At 33.4% G+C, this 18,313-nt stretch overlaps 1 protein-coding gene across 1 annotated transcript in view; it reads right to left on the bottom strand.

The window, feature by feature from the left end:
* Positions 1–15,453: 15,453 nt before the first annotated feature.
* The window catches only part of LOC111054517, a 101,498-nt gene continuing 98,638 nt past the window's right edge, over positions 15,454–18,313 (bottom strand). The window contains exon 4 of the mRNA XM_022341561.2: positions 15,454–18,149. Coding sequence (XP_022197253.2) covers positions 17,487–18,149 — 663 coding nt within the window. The 3' untranslated portion in view covers positions 15,454–17,486. The remainder of the gene's footprint in view (positions 18,150–18,313) is intronic.

Genomic DNA, 18,313 nt, shown 5'->3' with positions numbered 1-18,313 from the left:
AAACCTGATTTCTCTTAAATAACAGTTTATCCTAGCATTTTAGTGTTCACTATTGATTGTTGGCTACCAGATTTGTTGGCTAAAGTGGAATTATTTTAATGATAATTCCCATTGGTTCTGATTCACTTACCTCTGTGAATACTCACAGAGTACAATATTCGTACGAGTGAATACTCGTATTCAAGAGTACAAATCATAGCAGTGATTGGTTGAGAGACAAGAGGTGATTTGTGACTTTGTGATCAGAGAGATCAGTCTACATTTTCCAACATTATTCTCATAGTTATTTTATATTCTAGAAAGAATATAATTCTTGACGTAATGAAATAATGATACTCCCGTCCCATCTAAAATGTAGCCTACGTTACATAGAATTTTCTTTACAATTTATTCAGAGGTTAGGAATAAATGTTGAAGAATAGAAATGTCGTGAAATGAAAAACTAGGTGTGAATTTATTTATTTATTTATTTACAATGCAAATAACACTAATGTAATAACATTGAAAGATAAAATAATAAGGTAGTCCTTGTGCTATTTTTCTTCCAAATTTATAGGTGACAAAGTCAAAGATAAGGTTAAATTTCACGTGTACAATTTTGAATGAGTAAGCAAAGCGCAGAATGAGTTGGTAGAGAAGCTGAAACGAACGTAGATAATAGAAATTGAAAAGAATGCAAATTAGGAGAAAAAGGGATGAGGAGCCTCTATATATATCTGCGAGATTGATTGATTGATTGCCTTTATTAAGGACGGAGTTAGGACTCAAGGTCCAATCTCTCTCGAGAGAGATTGATAGCATTTTGTCAAATTTATAAGTAGAAGACAAAATAAGGGTGAATACAGAAAAAACAGAATGAGTACGAATACAGAAAATATAGAAAGTACAGAAAAAATGGAACCGTCGCACTATTTTTATTGGTCTGGCTTTACGTTTAATCGCGATTGAATCTCCGATCAAAATCTCCTTCTCGTAACAATCATCTAGTACTCACTGCAGTTGTTCCTTCATCACAATCAGCAATCCCAGAGAACTACAAAGTTACGAAAGAAAGATAGCAGGTACTCTCGCCTATTAAACCCTACTTTTAGTTCAAGGTTAATGAGACTACATCAAACCACATAATGTTATATCTAGAAGAATATCAACCAACTTATATCCAACTAACGGTTCTTCATAATATATTATGATGGTATTAACGTCTGCTTATTTCGACTAGCTTTCAACACTAGTTATTCCAGATAGTTTTCTCATTGATTAGATCATAAGTATCTAACTGAGAAAAAACTATAACTATAACTGAGAAAACTATAAAAATCCGAAGTAATTCAGGCCTAATGTAGGTACTAATGGTGTACGAAAAACAAGCAGTAGCCAAAAATTATAGCTCCAAAGTAGTCTTATCCTGTTCTAACAACCTTCAACAGGGGAACTGGTCATCCACAATCTCAGAATTGAGCAGTAGTTCAATTGAAGAACAAATTCGACCTGAATTACCGCATTGAAACTAGACTTGCTTTGGTAATGAGACTAGAATGGATTTGATTATTTTGTATGCCGTATTTGCTCACCACATCCTATCTCATCAATTTTCGTGTGGCATTAAATAATTCATGGCGTATTTTCCTGTTCTCTTACTAGAAAATATATTAGTCTTCATTGTTGAACGTATTTCTTCTCTTTCAACTTCTATTCTTCTTCCCATTTTTCTTTTGAATTTCCCTTTCTGAGCAAATTTTTCGTTTTTAAATTTATTTTTGTTGGCCAGTAGGCCTTGTTATATTGTTCCAATCTTCCATTCATTACATCCAATTTTCATATTTTATAGGAATTAGTTTACCTTAGCGTGACTCTGGAACGTATTCTATTAACGTTGGCTATTTATGCTACTTGCCTCTTTCTCTTTCCTGCAATTTGAAGCATGCCTCTTGACTGTCAAATTTCAATGCTATTGAACTACCGTAGTGTGAAATTTGATTGTAATTCAAACCATCAATGAATGACTACTGACATCCTAGTTCATTTCCGAAAATGATGACTCATTTGTCAGAATAGCTCTCTGATTCAAATAGTGATTTCATATAATTTAGTACGCAATATGTGTCCCTTCGATTTTCTTCTTAATTCGGTTTGTACGTTCTTGCGGTCAATGGTTTTCCTTGAATTGTTTCTTAAGTTGATTTTCAGAATTGATGTACTGCACTTTGAATTAAGGTCAACGTTTATTTTGGGAATGTTCGTATGACACATTGGGATTTTCGAAAACTTACTAATATTGTGCCGTGTATTGATTGTGACAATTTAGGCTTAGCGATGTCACTTCTGAATTCTTGTTACTAGATACGTGGTTGGCCAAGTTCTATGGTTTGTTTATTGCAAGTATTCATATTATATTTTGTCGTTGAATTTTATTCCAATATGCTGTAACTTTGAGTTATAAATTTCAATTTGAAAAAAAATTGAAAAAGGAAGGATATTATATCCAAACCTTCGAATTTTGTCAATCCGCACAGAACTGTTTCTAATCATATTTTAGGAAAGATATTTTCTTTGAATCAAGTATGTGGGAGTTTAATGTATTTCACCATTGAATTTTTTTAACTACCATCTCATTTTCTTTTAAAATATAATTAGGGTTAGATCTCACGATCCACGCTAAGATCGGACTTGCATTTTGAATCCACCACTGATATAACTTCAACTTCCATGCCATAAAACTTCATTGCAGCCATTACAGAGTTGATTCCTGGATGTACTGAAAGCTGAAGCTGTATATTTGCTGACTAACTTGTAGATTACACCCGGTTTATGTTCTATCAGCTTAAGCTGGATGACAAGTAAGAACATTTTCTGTCTTAATTTCAAATCTTCGATGCAACTACCCTAATTGCAATTAGAATTGACTGCTGTTTAATGTCACTAATGGTTATTATTGGTCGTTATTCAAGTTGGTCATGAAACTGTAAAATTGAGGGTGCGGAAGTTGGGTGCTGTCTAAAATTGTGATGAAGATGATATCTGATTGTTAATTGAAATCAAATCTATAATGTGATGTAATCTAATTGAATGAGATGCCAAATTGAACTCATCAATTGAAGCATCTAAACTGAGTACCGGTACTGAATGAAAGTGCTGATTAAATAAAATTTTAAAAAGTGAATAACAACAAGACTTAACCTTGTTAAGTCTAACATTACTATGTGTATAACCTTATCTGAATTTGGTAGAAGAATAGCACAAGATTACCTTATTTTTTCTCTCCCTATCATTTTTGATGACGTGCTTGTTGTATGAATCAATAAAGAATCAATCAATTAATAAATACCTACTTGGATTTATCTGGATTATATGTGAATTACCTGAAACTGTTTTATTTTGAATCAATTTTTTAACGAACATTCAAAATTGTTGGTATAGGAATAAGTGAATTCAGATGGACAAAAGTTAACGGTACATCATGGTATTTTAAAATTTATTGCATAGAATATTCTTGTTTTTAATGGGATGTAACTTTGCAAAGTAGGTACTGCATTGTAAAAAGATAAGATATTCTAAGGAAGACATCCACTTGGAGCTAAGAACTTAGAACTGATTCTAAATAATTTATTGCGAAGAAACCAGGGATATATGAGAAATTTACGTGGGATCATTGAAATTAGTGGGGATTAAGAGAACACATCGTGGAAACATGAGAAACCAAGAAGATAGAGATGAATTTTGGTCGTAGATAAAATAAAAGTCTACATTCTAATTTATTCAACTCCGGATCGCATAAATATTGCAAGTATCGTTGAAGGATGAGTGTTGCATTTCAACTTTACCCAATTAAATAGATAAGATAGCAAGAAAGTTGTTTGACCGTAAAGGAACATTGAGCAGTGATCAGTTCAGGAGTGAGGAGTTCAGGAGTGAATCTTTTAGGTCTAATAGAGGAAATTGGAAATGGAATAAATCTTAGAAAACTGATTATTTAGCAGAAACAACGGTAAAAAGTCCTGTTAGGTGATTGAGTGTCACCTGTGAGAATAGAACACAATTCAAATCAAAGGGATCGTTCAGTATTGACAATTGATTCATTGATTGAATCATGGTTCATTGATTCATTGATGTCTGTGGTTACCTCAACTGAAGGTTATTCCACCTTTCATGAAAAGTTCATGAAGTTAATTTCAAAGTGTAGTCTACATTGCTACAAATTTGGGAGAGAAATAGTACAAAGTTACATTAATTTTTCTCCCCCTATCATTTTGATGATGTACTTATTGTATGAATGAATAAAGAATAAATTCTACTTAACATGTATTCAATACTCATATTATTTCCTCACAGGAAATATTCTGTCGAAAAAATCATTGAACCATCTTATCATTTTGATTATACGTTGATTTTGATTCTTTCAGTTACTTCGATTCCCTTTCACCTAGATAAAAATGTGTAGTATGAATTTCTGTATTCCTAGAATTTTTCTACGAAAAAAGGATTCGTGCATTTTGGAGAGAGCATAAATAACTAGATCTTAGATTATCCTTATCATGATAAAAACAAATTATCACCTCCCAAAACATTGATGTATTATTGTATTCTAACTCCAAGACTTTTGTAGTTAGTAGTAACTCTGATTTGTATTGAGGAAAACAATATTTTAGACTAGCTTCAACGTGTTCTAATATTATACTCCCAGAATTTTCGCGTAGATTCAAAAGTAATTTCATGTTTAGTTGCAAATTTGTCTGCTGCTCATGCAGTTCTAGTCGTAATTTAAATCACATCAAACTCAAACCATTCTGTAAAAAATGTTCTAAAAATGTATTTAACAATTATTCTCTATACTATATCATACTTATAGAGGTCACTTTTGATTTTTCTTTTCTCCACATTCTCAGATCAAGTCCAAGGCCACAAGATAATCAAGAAACCAATTTTCCAGAGTAAAAATACAATCGGACTACTTAATAGAAGAATGAGAGGAATAGAGAGTGAGATGGATCTCTCATGCTTAATCTTAGCACGAAGACAGAGTGATAAAAGGTAGAATGAACATGGTTTTGATGTGGTATTAAGAACTATTCTTCTTTCGTTACCGTCTGTATAGTGGCAAGATATCACTGATGTGAACTATGCTATTTCAATAGTGATGATGATCTCTAACCGAATTGACGGAGCAGAAAAATACTGCATCTGAAAATGCATTTTACTGTCCTGTGTTGATAGCAAGAGAACAAAAGTTCAGTTCTTCTGAGCTCATGCCCCTGTACAATATGGGGAAGGAAACAAGATTTTTCAAAGAAATCATGAAACCAACAGCCATGCTCTACTATCACCAATGTCAAAATCCTACAAACCGATTATCGTGAAGTTTTGTTTTTATTTTCAGAGTTGTAATTCCCCAACGAGAAACGTAATTTTCAGCCGTCAAATCGGACAGAAATCTGATTTTCAATTCTTCCGGATGACTAATAATGAACCGAATTACGTAATCATATTAAAAGGGCGGCGGTAACTATTCAAAGTTGATCAGTAAATTAGCATTTTCAGAAGGGATTACACGAAACTGTTGACATTAAATGGCTGCTATCTAGATTTTGCGTGAGATGTAGTGAAGCTTGCTGTCAATAAAACTGAATTGACAGGGATTTTTGAAAAGGTTTGATCTTGATTGAAATCGAAGATTGGAAGTGATTGAGTTGTATCAAAATTTCGGTTGCTACAGTCTGAAAACTTGTAGAATGTTTATTATGTTGTATTTTCACTGGTTTTGGGCGGATTGCAACATCTTTTACTTCAGATGTTGAAGATTCCTATACTGTCAGTTTCATGAAAAGTAAGTTTAATCTTCAACCACAACAGTTTTTAGAAAGCAAGAGAATTTACTAATCTGATTCTCTATTACAATAAGGAACAAACTATTTGAATTAAAACAACTTATTGCTGATAATTACACTTAGAATTCATTCAATCAATACAAAGAATAATTAAGATTCGAACAATCCAACCACTATCCAATAAATTTTTTGAAAGTATCTGGGCTTCACTTTCTTATAATTTTCAATCTTGATATCTGGAGCTGCTTACAGACTTTAGCGCCTCGAACATGCGCATTTCACCTTTCATCAGCTGATTATACAGTATCTGCTACAGTTACTATAGAATCTTAGTTATATTATTTTGTAGTATCTGTATTTGTTCAAAAACAGAAATAGGTACATTATCAGTCGATGAAACGGGAAATGCGGTGTTCGTGCGCTCAAGTCTGTAATCAGCTTATTAATATTCCAAACTAATAGTTTATCAATATACAGTATTTCGATATTTTCAATGTCAATCAGGTACATTCCCCTCTCACATAAACAATTATAATTCACGAATCAAAGGAATGTGATTAGTGATTCGATGGAGACTGTGGGAAGATTCCTGACATGAATCCTTGATTTCGGAGTCCTGCCACTAATTAATTAATTGCGGCCGGCTTTTCTTTCATTCTCCCTTTTCTTGTTTCCTTTTACTTTTCTCAGTCTCTTTTTGGTTCAGTTCTGCACGACACTTCTAATTAACTAAGACATGGTGGAACTATGAGCTTTGAGTTTTCGGTTAGCTAGTTTTGGGATGGATCCAATGTTGCAATCAGCAACTTCCATTAAGATATTGTCCTGTTTTTAGCAGAATAGTTATCACTTTTGGGTCGGCATTCTTACATGGCTTTGATTACAGGTGACTTTTGATTGTAGAAGATGATTTTTTATCATCGATAGTCAGTCAATCTACGTTAATTTGGCAATCATACAAGGCCAAAATTCAGATTATTTCCATCTCCGATGTTTTCTGTATCTTATCTCCTGACTAAAAAGCATTGATATTAGCTTCTCTCATGAGCTTTTATCTGAGAAGAATATCAATAATACAGATATTACAAAAAATTCCAAATGGAAAAGATTGAGCATGAAAATCTCTACAATTAATGTTTAGTAACATTTTCACCTAAAACTCAAAATAAGCTTAAAATAAGCTCGAAATTCGAGAAAATGTTATTATTTCAATTGCAAACTGTGGATTCTATTAAATCATTCACTATGAAGAGATAACAGACTTCGTGTGTCTCCAGCGTTATTGTCCTGTCACCAGCTGGCTTGAATCTTTGCATAGTAGATTCGATGCGCGTGAACACTAACGTTAGGTGATAAATTTCCATAACGGCAAGGAGAGTTGTGTGAGTGCGCCACACCAGATTTTTCTCCTTCTTTTATTGAAAGCAGGTGAAGACGTGGAAAACTAGATGAAAAATAAGAAAATACTGTAGGTCCATTCATCTCTCATCATCATCCGCTTCATAACCCACGCACAAGGCTAGAGCTCATGTAGGCATCACCCACACCAAACAAAAATTACCTGATAGAAGGAAAGAATGAGATCAAGATTTGTTTCTATCAAGAGAACATTAGTTGGAAAGGAGTAAGTGATCAAATTATTTACACAAATCTTGAAGAATATCTAATGTCATTCCTTATATCCCATCATTTTTTCATAATTATTTTCATCATTATTATATTCATCTTATTTCCCTTTATATTCCTCATTCCCCATTCTATAAAAGGTAACGAAAGAATGAGATCAAAATTCTGGTTGATGGTGTATAGGAGATTCGATTAAAGATCGAAGACACCGCTTAAGCGGCGATAATAAGCTGGTAAAACGCGATTAAAGACGGGAAGGAGCTATGGTTGAGCGGGGGGGGGGGGTTGAACGTGCAAGTTATGCGTCTAGCGAATAGTAGCAGGATATAGCAAATATATCTATCTATAGCAAAATATATCAATAGCAAATATAGTAGCAGGATATGGCGTGGCGTGAAGAATAGAGTCGTAAGTAATGCAGTGGTCGGTAGCTGTTATAGTAGCTATCAGAGTCAGATTCACTTCAATCTGACAGTAATGGTCTAATGGGGAGCGTTAGTGTTATCTGTAAGGAATGCTGACAAGTGTAGGGTCTCCAGTCAGCAGTGGCAGGGTATGCCAAAACGTGACCTGGTCTGCGAAAATATGTCGAGAACAAGGTGAAGAAGAGAGGGAAAGGAGAAGGATAAGGGAGGAAGGAGAAGAGAATGAGGTAGAGGAGGAGGAGGAGTTAGTGGCAGCAGTTGTGGAGGAGGAGGATAGCGAAGAAGAAGATGAAGGTGAAGAAGAGTGGGAAAGGAGAAGGATTAAGAAGAAAGGAGAAGAGAAGAATGAAGAAGGAAGGATAAAAGAATAAGGAGGAGGCGGAAGTGGTGGTGGTGGTGGTGGAGGAGGAGGAGGATGGTGGTGGAGGAGTAGGAGGATTGTGTGGCGAAGGAGGAGGAGGGGGAGGACAGAAAATTTAGGTGTGATCGTTTGGCAAACATGCGAGAAATCCAGTCGGCGCTCTTTATTGGTCTCTCAGTCAGGGGTCTCCAGACGATTGGCGAATTTTCTTTTGTGATGTGCTATGCTGGCTTTCAATGGACCATGTGATAATGGATCTGAGATATGAGTATCAATAAAAGATGTTGGGAATTTGATTTGATTACTGGGGTTTCATGTTGTGCAAGTCGATTCACCATCTGATGATTTTATCTCGAAATTTTCTCAAAATTGTGAGTTTATTTATTCTAACATTCTAATTATATTTACAAAAACCAGACATTCACCTTTTTCCTTCCTCTGTGGACGGTAGAGCTTCTATTCTCTAATAGCTAAAATTTGTCTTCCCACCTGTTATCTGTCAATTGAAGATCTTCTTCTCTGGCTACGCCTTATCCCAATCATATGGGGTCGGCATTTCCCCTCCTTCAGCCGTCTCCTCCAAAAACTCCTGTCCATTTCCTCCAATGTTACATCTCATCTGTCCATTTCCTACCCAATTATCCCACCTCAACTGTACCTTCAATTACCTCATTATGAAACCGATAAATTATCAATCATATCCGTCTATTTCAAGATATGATTATAATAATTTATTTATTCAGCGTATCGGATTTCGACATAGACGCAGGCTTCGAATGTTATTGTCGATGTAAATGTAGAACAATTGTCATTCATTTCAAACTTTCATGTCAATATTAGTCAGAAATTGATTTCTCAAAAGTTTAATTCGATTTATTTTTGTGTAATATTGTGAATTTGTTTTCATTTTATATTTTTTATAAGTAACTTAGTAAAGTAGTAAGCTGATCATTGTTGGCTGTACATACCCAAGGATGATATAATATAGGTATATACTCTCCTTGGTGCATGCCTAACTTATCTTTAAATTGAAGATTGAACTGTCCTCATATAAAAACATAATAATACATATAAAGGTGAATACAGACTCATGTGCCACGAACACGTGCATTTTGCTTTCCATCAGCACATGATATGCTTATTTTACAGTATTTGTATTCGTTCAGAAACAGTAAGGCCCGGTTGCACAAAAGCCGGTCAAGTTTTAACCATGATTAATTCCACGAGACCTAATCAGAGAAGGCATTTTAAAAAAATCGGCTTCTCTGATTGGTTCTCGTAAAATTAATCACGGTTGAAATTTATCCGGCTTTTGTGCAACCGGCACTAAGATAGAGATAAATAAGCATAGAATCGCTGTGATGATTTCCAATCTCAGATAGGAGAAGGAGCCAAAAGAAGAAGGAGAATCAAAGGTGATGAAAAGCGAAATAAGCGTGTTCGTGGCGCATAAATCCATCGATATCAAATGAGATCTAATTTATCTCGATGCATAAATCAGTGCGCACCTTTAACGACATTCAGATTGCCTGCCAGTCAGATGCTCAGTACAGTAATCGCAAACTGAATGAAACAGATACTTAGGAGCCAACCAAAAGTTGCAAACAGCAAGTCAGACAGTTAGCAAGTGCAAACTGAGAGAGCAGAGATACTACTTGATTGCGCGTCCTGCTTCTAAAGAGAGACAGGTCACGGGTCCATTTGTGACGTCACTGATGTGCAAAATCAGCTACGTCACAGAGGGCTACGTGCTTCAGTTCATGTCCGCGAATATTTGAGGAATCGTTCGCGAATTAGAGAAGGAGAGAACACTGATTGAGAGCGAGATGACTGATTTAGTCTGGGCACTGAGAAAGGATGAGGGAGAGATAAGTTGTGTGGATGCGGGAGATTGTTTTAGTCTGCGAAAAGGTGAGAGAGAGAGAGAGAGAGAGTAAGCTAAATAGAGTGAGAGAGAGTGCTAGTGTTAGTGTTTGAGAGGGGCGGTCACAGACTGACCTTCAGTGATGACCTTCTTTGATATCTCAATTTTTAACACAAACAGCTGATCTCCAAAACTTTGCGTATCTCTCGCGTGTTTCTGAAATACGTCATTGTCCACTTGTTCATCACACTTTTTGCTAGTCAAGGTAGTTTGGCTTTCAACGACTTAAAAGATTGATGTATTTCCCTGTGATAAGATGCATTTACATATTGTTATGTTTTAATACGGTATGCTTGAAATCTTCCTCCTTTTAATCTTGCGTGTCCAATAAATATATTATATCTCATTCAATCAATGCGAGGTCAATTAATAAGTTGTCCTATGTGACTGCTACTACTACTTGGTTCTCAACTGTAAAAAGTGTAAGAGAGGGCTGCTTTGTTTACTATATGTTACTATAATATTACTATAGGCGAATTATTGAAATGTTCAAGTTCAATAATCACATTCTACAGTCCAAGTTTATGTTTGAAGACACACCAATCTTATAATAATTATGTTGATTCTAGACCTCTCAAATCAAGAATATCTCGATTCTGATAATAATTTGATATCAATAGTCCAGTATATTGGTGATAAGTTTGGTTTATTGAATATTGAATAATTAACCAAACTAGAGTTTTTTTCCGTTTTTTTAGGTGGATAGAGATCATTTTTCTGTCTTTGTCTTTTGATTCATGATACTGGGTTACGAAATATAGTTTGGTTATCAGACCCCAAACGATGACAACTCCATCTAAATTCAACTCCAGCGATAATAATAGTAATATTCTAATATAATATAAATAATAATAATAATATTGAGTGATCTGTGCATCTGTCTGTCATAACTCCAGCGTAATGAGCCATATATGTATCACAATATGACCTGTTGAACAAATTAGAATATCCAAGTAATCTCTCATAATGAGGTGAATAATCGATTACACAAATATTGTCAAATCTACAAAAATAAGTTTATTTAAAACCAGACTCGAGTTATAAACTATAAGTTATAAATAAACTTATTTTTGTAGATTTGACAATATTTTTGTAATCACTTTTTCACCTCATCATGGAAAGTTCCACAACATTTCCGAAGACAGTAAAATTTAATCTCTCATATTTTGAATTTTTATCAGTTAAATCTCAGCCAAATCTTTTAAAAGACATGACCTAGCCAACAGATGATATTTTTGTGAGGAATGAATGAAAACGAAATTGCCAGATTCAGTTATACTTTTCTCTTTATTAATTATTACATCTTTGTAAGATTCACAGGTCTCCAAGCTAATTTTGAAGAACGTTAATAGATTTTCAGCCAGATACTGGCAACGCTCCAAGTAGAAACTCTACAAAGACAAACTAAATCATTATTTTTATACAATTACTACAAATAATTTGACCAGAGATTCATATGGCTCTGCCATTCTATTTGTCGGTTCTGCGCTAATATCAATTAATTGTTGTATTATCAACTAATAACATTAAATATTTATCTTATAAACTTCACGTACACATTCATTGAGTAAAAAATGATTTATTATACACGCAAATTCAGTCATAAGCCCTACCGCAATTATTCATAAAACACTGGTTGTAAGCATAAAAATAATAATATCATATCACTCGGATTACATAATTTTGTGAATTACAATCGTAAAAAATATAATAATTGTGTAATTTATGGGTAAGTAGGTATGATTTCGATTAGATTTTTGAATTTTTCAAGTGTTAAGGAGTTTACGTAAGTCATAGATCTAGATTTCATAGATTATAAAAAAGTTCAGAGCTCTTCACAAAATAGATAGATTTGTCTATTGACTTTCAACAATTCTGTTTTATGGCTTTAATTTGTCAGTTTGTTCAATGATTGATCAAAACCTATTGAATTTATAAATTTTCATTGGCTTTGACTTATGCTAAGCTTAATTTCTATTGTAAATTGTAAGTAAATCTCTTTTAAATATCCAATTTTGAATTAAGTCTTTCAGTATTATCTTGATAAATCCTATAATATTCTATCAAAATCATTGAAAAAAATGGAAATTGATTTTGGACTTACATGATAATTTTTTTCAAAATTTATAGTAGGTACTGAATACTGCTGAAATCCGTAATGCCAATATTCATCAATTTGATTTAATAAAATCTACTTTTTTCATGTTTGAATTTATCAAACCGTTAAGGAATTACTGTATTATCCTGTTAAAATAGCAATCAATTGTATTACTCTTCCTTGTTCAGTCTCATTTAAGCAAATCCTTCCATATCACATACCGTTAAAATTTATTCCTATCCAATAATACATTTAATTCGTATTCCAAGGGAATAGAGGATTCAAGTATTTTCACACAATTATTGAAGAAATGTTATAACCGTTCATAGAAATGTTGTTAATAAAGGGTGAAATATCATCATTCTAGTTCAATATAAGCTGGTATATCAACTGAAAGAAGTCCATATGTTAAGGTATTCCAGAGCATGGATCTGGATCCTTTGTAAAAAAGGGTCGAGTCGGACAAGAAGCTAGATTCAGGAATATTCTTGATCATTGAAACATGAGGCTAGTGTCATAACTTCAATCTACGAGTTATCTTATCTAATGTAATTCATGTTACTATATATTTTATTTTAGATATTTTGAACAAGGAAAATAAAATTTGGCAATACTCCATTAATAATGTTCGTTGTTACGTATGTCTCTCATGCTCCTTGGTAAAATGTCACTTCATCATTGAGAGAATACAGGTTTTAACAATTATTAAACTTAAGAAAAGTAATGGTTTTAAAAATTATTAAGCTTGAGAAAAAATTTAGCTTTTGGAAAAATAAATACAAATGAAAAATGTCTGACTTATCAGACAAAGTATTGAGTAATTTTATATAATGGTATTGAGGTAGGCTACATGGCATTGTAACAAATATGATTAGGCTTTAAAACAATGTAATTATTATTTGAAACATTATGAACTGCAGAATTTCTATTGAGTGGAATTTGTTATTTCTATCCCAAGTTTTTTTTCAAATTTAAATAAGAGAATGTTGGCCAGTTTTAGTAACTTTTAGAATGTGAAATATCAGAAGTACATGAATTGTTTAAAAATGTCATCAAGCTGAGTACTGGTATATGGTTCAAGCATTATCATAATCTTTGTGAAGGATTTGAAATTTTATTCAAATTTATTATTAGTACCTAAAATATTAATTTCATCAAATACTTTTGTTTATAACTTAATTCACTTGTTCAAGACTTTTTCTATAGTTCTCGTCTGTAAATACTGGTAATTTGTTAAAAGCAACATAGATCTAACTACATTAAAGCTGTACATTAAACCTAGTATATAATAACCTAAAAGCGAACATACTAAAAACTGCTTTACTTTTCGCATATACACTTCAGTATTTAACACTGTACATAAAAATATTTACAAGAAAATTCGTTGATAAAATATAATTAATTATTGTTCGTCTATCATTTTATAAAAACAGTCTCATTCATAAATTTATATACAACAAACATCTTATAAAAAAGCTAACAGCGCCAGAAGGAATAGTTCACAATAATAATAAATACACTCATAGCAAACAAACATTTGTAACAACTTTGATATTCCGTCAGATAAAAGATCTACTGGTAACTTGAATTGTAGTTGTTAAAAACGCTAATACTGCTATCTACTTTTTACAATAATTATAAAAAATGACTTCAAATAGATCCCTGTACAACATTATTTGTTCCAATATTTATTTAATTTTATTATTTGCTGCATGGTAATATTGATCTGCTATTAGCCTACTATAGTTTAACTATTCTAGTTTATAACTTTGGCATACTGAGCTTTCATTGCATATAAATGGATATGAACACTACATAATGACATCTAAGGTAAGTAAGTTGTAATATAGTGTTACAGTAACACTTGATAAAGTAGTTGAACATTTTTTATAATTGGAAAATATTGAGGTTCATGGAAATGTGAAAAATCATTATAGGTAAACGAATTTATTTTTCAATCTATCAAATTGAAAGTGCTACTCGAAGAGAGTAATTTGAAATGTTATATTAAATTTAATGTAGATTACATTGGACAATATTTGTAGAATTTAGACTACAATCAGAATTTGGAATACAATAACTCAGCGATTAGAAAAAATGAGGTTTAAGCATTAGAATTAATCTTACACTTATACTTAATAAGAAAAATACTGTTGGTAGTCGTCATAATATGTCTAACTATCATTATTAATACATTGATTAAATTTTATGAAATAGATGACATGTGAACAAGAAGAAAATTGTTGTCAAAATTGTCATGGTTTAAGATGAGGTGATGTTAGAAATTAATCTTCAATGTACTATAGTGAGGTCCACGTTATAATAGCAGTGTTTGATTAGCAATGGTATTGCTATCCATGTCTTTCATTCAACAAAGCGGATAGCGCTATCTCTTTCTCGTTTTGCTCTGTTGCCAGATCGTCTTTTAACAATGTAGAATTGATAATTAATTAACAAAATATTTCATCTTGATTATTATTATTATTATTTTTATTATTATTATTATTATTATTTTTATTATTATTATTATTATTATTATTATTATTATTATTATTATTATTATTTTTATTATTATTATTATTATTAGGCTATTATTATTTAAGGAGCACTATATAGAGCAGTAAAATTCTTCAACAAACTTCCAAGCGAAACTAAAGTTTTCAATTCCAAATTTCAATTCAAGAAGAATATCTTATAGTATTTGACAAATAGAGCTTATTACTCGGTTCGCGAGTTTTTAGATGAATGACTGATGAATTTAATTTTTTCACCGCTTTCCTCCCTCGGATCCAACTGCAACCTATCTAGACACAAGGCTTGATTGGATTCAAATCAAAAACTTGTAGTCTTATAATAGTTACTAAACCTCTCCAGTGTCTTATTATGTATTTTATAAATTTGTGATTTATATAATTGAATATATGTAGAATTGTGACAATGCAGAAATTCTTTACATGTTGTAAATAATATTGTAAACGAATGGAATTGCAAATAAATAATTTGAATTTGAATGTAAATTCATTATGAAATTCTTGACAAATATTGATTTTTTAAACGAAAATGAACAAAACTTGAATTTTAAAAACACTTATGGAGTAAATATACACTTACTTTAGTAGTGACGATCGTTTCGACCTGTTGTTGGTCATCATCAGACTGTGGGAATTTACTCTAATGTCAAGCTAATGTGTGGATGAAGGTGGAGGAATAGGTGGTGGTGGGGGTTGGTGGATGCTTTAGTAGGGCGGTAATTTTGAACTGTGGGCTGTTTTGTCAAAGAGTGTGTGGGAAGAGAAATTTATTTGATCATTTAGGAGACTGTTGGGAAACTATTTTGTTTGGTTGTAAATTTCGTATTGTTCCAATACATTGAATTCTTTGCTTTTTTGTGAGATGTGGAGGATTTCAAGATTGGTGGCTATGTCAGTGTATGTAAAACGATCGTCACTACCAATGTTAGTGCATTTTCACTCCATAAGTGTTTTTAAAATTCTAGTTTAATTTTAATAGTGAAAGAGTATGGATATGCAACAGAGAAAATGAACAGTTAATATTACATCAATATCTGCTACCGTTTATAGAAGGCATTGACAAGACAGAGGTTCGGCAACGTTGTCCTCCTATCTTTCTCCAATGCAATTATAACGTGAACCTCACTATAGTCGTATTATTTTTTACCCTCTGAATTAGTGTAGGTAGGCCTATCACATTGGACCGTATACATCCATCCATTCATGACACACTCTCATAACACAGACACGTAAACTATTCCTTTCATTGTATTTATTATCTAACCTACTAAAGTCCTACTTAAGCACTATCTGGATGACGCAACTAGGATAATGTCCATATAATGTGCCTTGCTAGCTCAAATCGATAAAATTCAGTTTTAGTTGCAAAAATAAAAATTTATTACTGAGTTTTCCAATAAGAAATACGTATTTCCCTATTTCACCATCAATATTGTTGAGTTTTCACTATCAAAATTAACATTTTTGGGGTTTGTTCATTGCTTTGAGTATTTGCATGAGATTCGTAAATATATAAAGTGACAGAAATTCACATCATAGAAATCCAACTAGAAGATTTCTTCCACCATCTTGATTTATATAATGTGGATAGTTTTATTCTTGAGACGCACAGATCTCTGAATAAAAAGTGTTCAATCATCTAATGAATTGAAAACTAGTTAGGTACTGTACTTCAACTGAAGATCAGTTATGATGATAATTGTATGGCTTTCATTGGTGGGGAGTGAATTGAGCTCTAAATATTGAATCCTGAATTAATTTAATTCAGTTCACCTGAATGTAAAATACCAATGCACCTAGAAACATTGTTAAATACTGTTCATTGCGCATCATTTGATAACTCATTTAACAAACCTAGAAATGATGAAGATAGAAAATAGGATCCTAGTCTAGACCAAAATTTCTTTTGTTTTCAGTTTATGTTGTTTTTTTTTTTAAATCAGTGTTTACTCGTAATATACTCGATTAAATATTGCCAAAAGTCATTAATTAATTACTATCAATAAAAACTCCTTGATTTTTTTCAGCAAAAGGCACGAACCATCGTGCATAATTAATTTTCATTAAACATTAACTTGTAAATTATTTAGGTATTCTTTTTTGTGGAATTTGATCGATTTGAGTCTAACTGAGACACACTATTAGCATAGAGGAAAGATAGCATAAGGAGATATCCTATGATATAGGTCGTTAATATTCCATATTTCAAGCAATTTTTTGTTACCGCGAGTCTATTATTGTCGACTTTTACTGTTTTGGCCGGGTGAAAGTGCTGTAAGAACGGTTCAGTATCAGCAGAGACAATATACGTTTATGGTTATCAAAAATTCAAATTCATTTATTTGCCATAAAAATTATACAAATTAATAAAATAAATCGGTTATTCGTTTTCGAGTACTATTTGTTTCTCTATAGTATGATACACTACCAGCGTCACATAGCTTCACGAAAAAAAGCTAATGAAAAAATTATATATTTATTTCCACAAGTAGTATTTGTATCTCTATGATATGAGACACTACCAGCGTCACATAGTTCCACGAAGAAAAGCTAAATAATGAAAAAAAAATCTATTTCCACAAAACAAGAAAAGAAAAAAAGCTACGTGGATTATCAGCTTAATGAGTTAACAGTGAAATTTGCAATATAAACGCCCCATAACATGGGATATCTTCTCATGATATATTCTCTCTATGATATTAGTCATTAGCATCTACTAGGAGCATGAGGGGCAGATCGGTGGCAGTAGTTTCGTCGTCCAATGCGTCGGGGGCGGCTGTCGCGTCATCGTCCTCCTCCTCAAGGTCGAAAGGGTCATCATGTGGCGGCTCATCAGCCTGGGGGCGGTGGATGTGCCTCAGATGGTGCAGATGCCTGGTTTGGTGTTGGTGGCGGGTGGGTTGCTGTTTTTTGCGTTGGGGCCGGGAGGCGGTGACTTTCTTGCTGGTCACTAGGAGGCGGCAGGGTTTTCCGTCGCACTTCCGCCGCAGGAGGCGGCCGTTGTGGTTGTCCTCGTTGGAGACTTCGTCGTCGCACGGTGGTTTGCCGGGGGCGGGAGGACATTTCCTCCGCTTCTTCTTCTTCTTTTTTCTCCGACAGCGCCGGGATTCTGAGGGTGGAGGCGGGGTGGGACACGTGGTGGTGGCAGGAGGGGTGGCAACTGTTTGGGTCAGCACCCGCGTCCACTTGGACAGCTTTCCTAGTGGTGTCCCCGCTTTGACCTGCACCTTGCGCGGGAGGCCCGCTCTGTCCAGGGCCAGGTAGACGGTGCGGTTTGTGTTGGAGTACTTGGCTGACGAGTAGGTGTTGTAGTGGTGCTGTTCCATCATCTCGTTGAACACGCATTCGTCGTTCATGTCCCTCTGAAACACAATAAAAACATTCCTTTATTATTTTTTCAAACCGTTAATTTATCTTGTTGATCGCTCATGTTCCTCTAAATAAGAAAAAAATGAATTGTTGAAATCTTTTTAGTCGTACATGTTCCTCTAAAGATATAGATTGTTATTCTTGTTGGTTGCTCGAG

Source organism: Nilaparvata lugens, chromosome 7, assembly GCF_014356525.2.
Source record: "Nilaparvata lugens isolate BPH chromosome 7, ASM1435652v1, whole genome shotgun sequence".
Taxonomy (NCBI): domain Eukaryota; kingdom Metazoa; phylum Arthropoda; class Insecta; order Hemiptera; family Delphacidae; genus Nilaparvata; species Nilaparvata lugens.
Note: the sequence above shows the minus strand (reverse complement) of the source record. Positions and strands in the feature narration are given on the sequence as shown.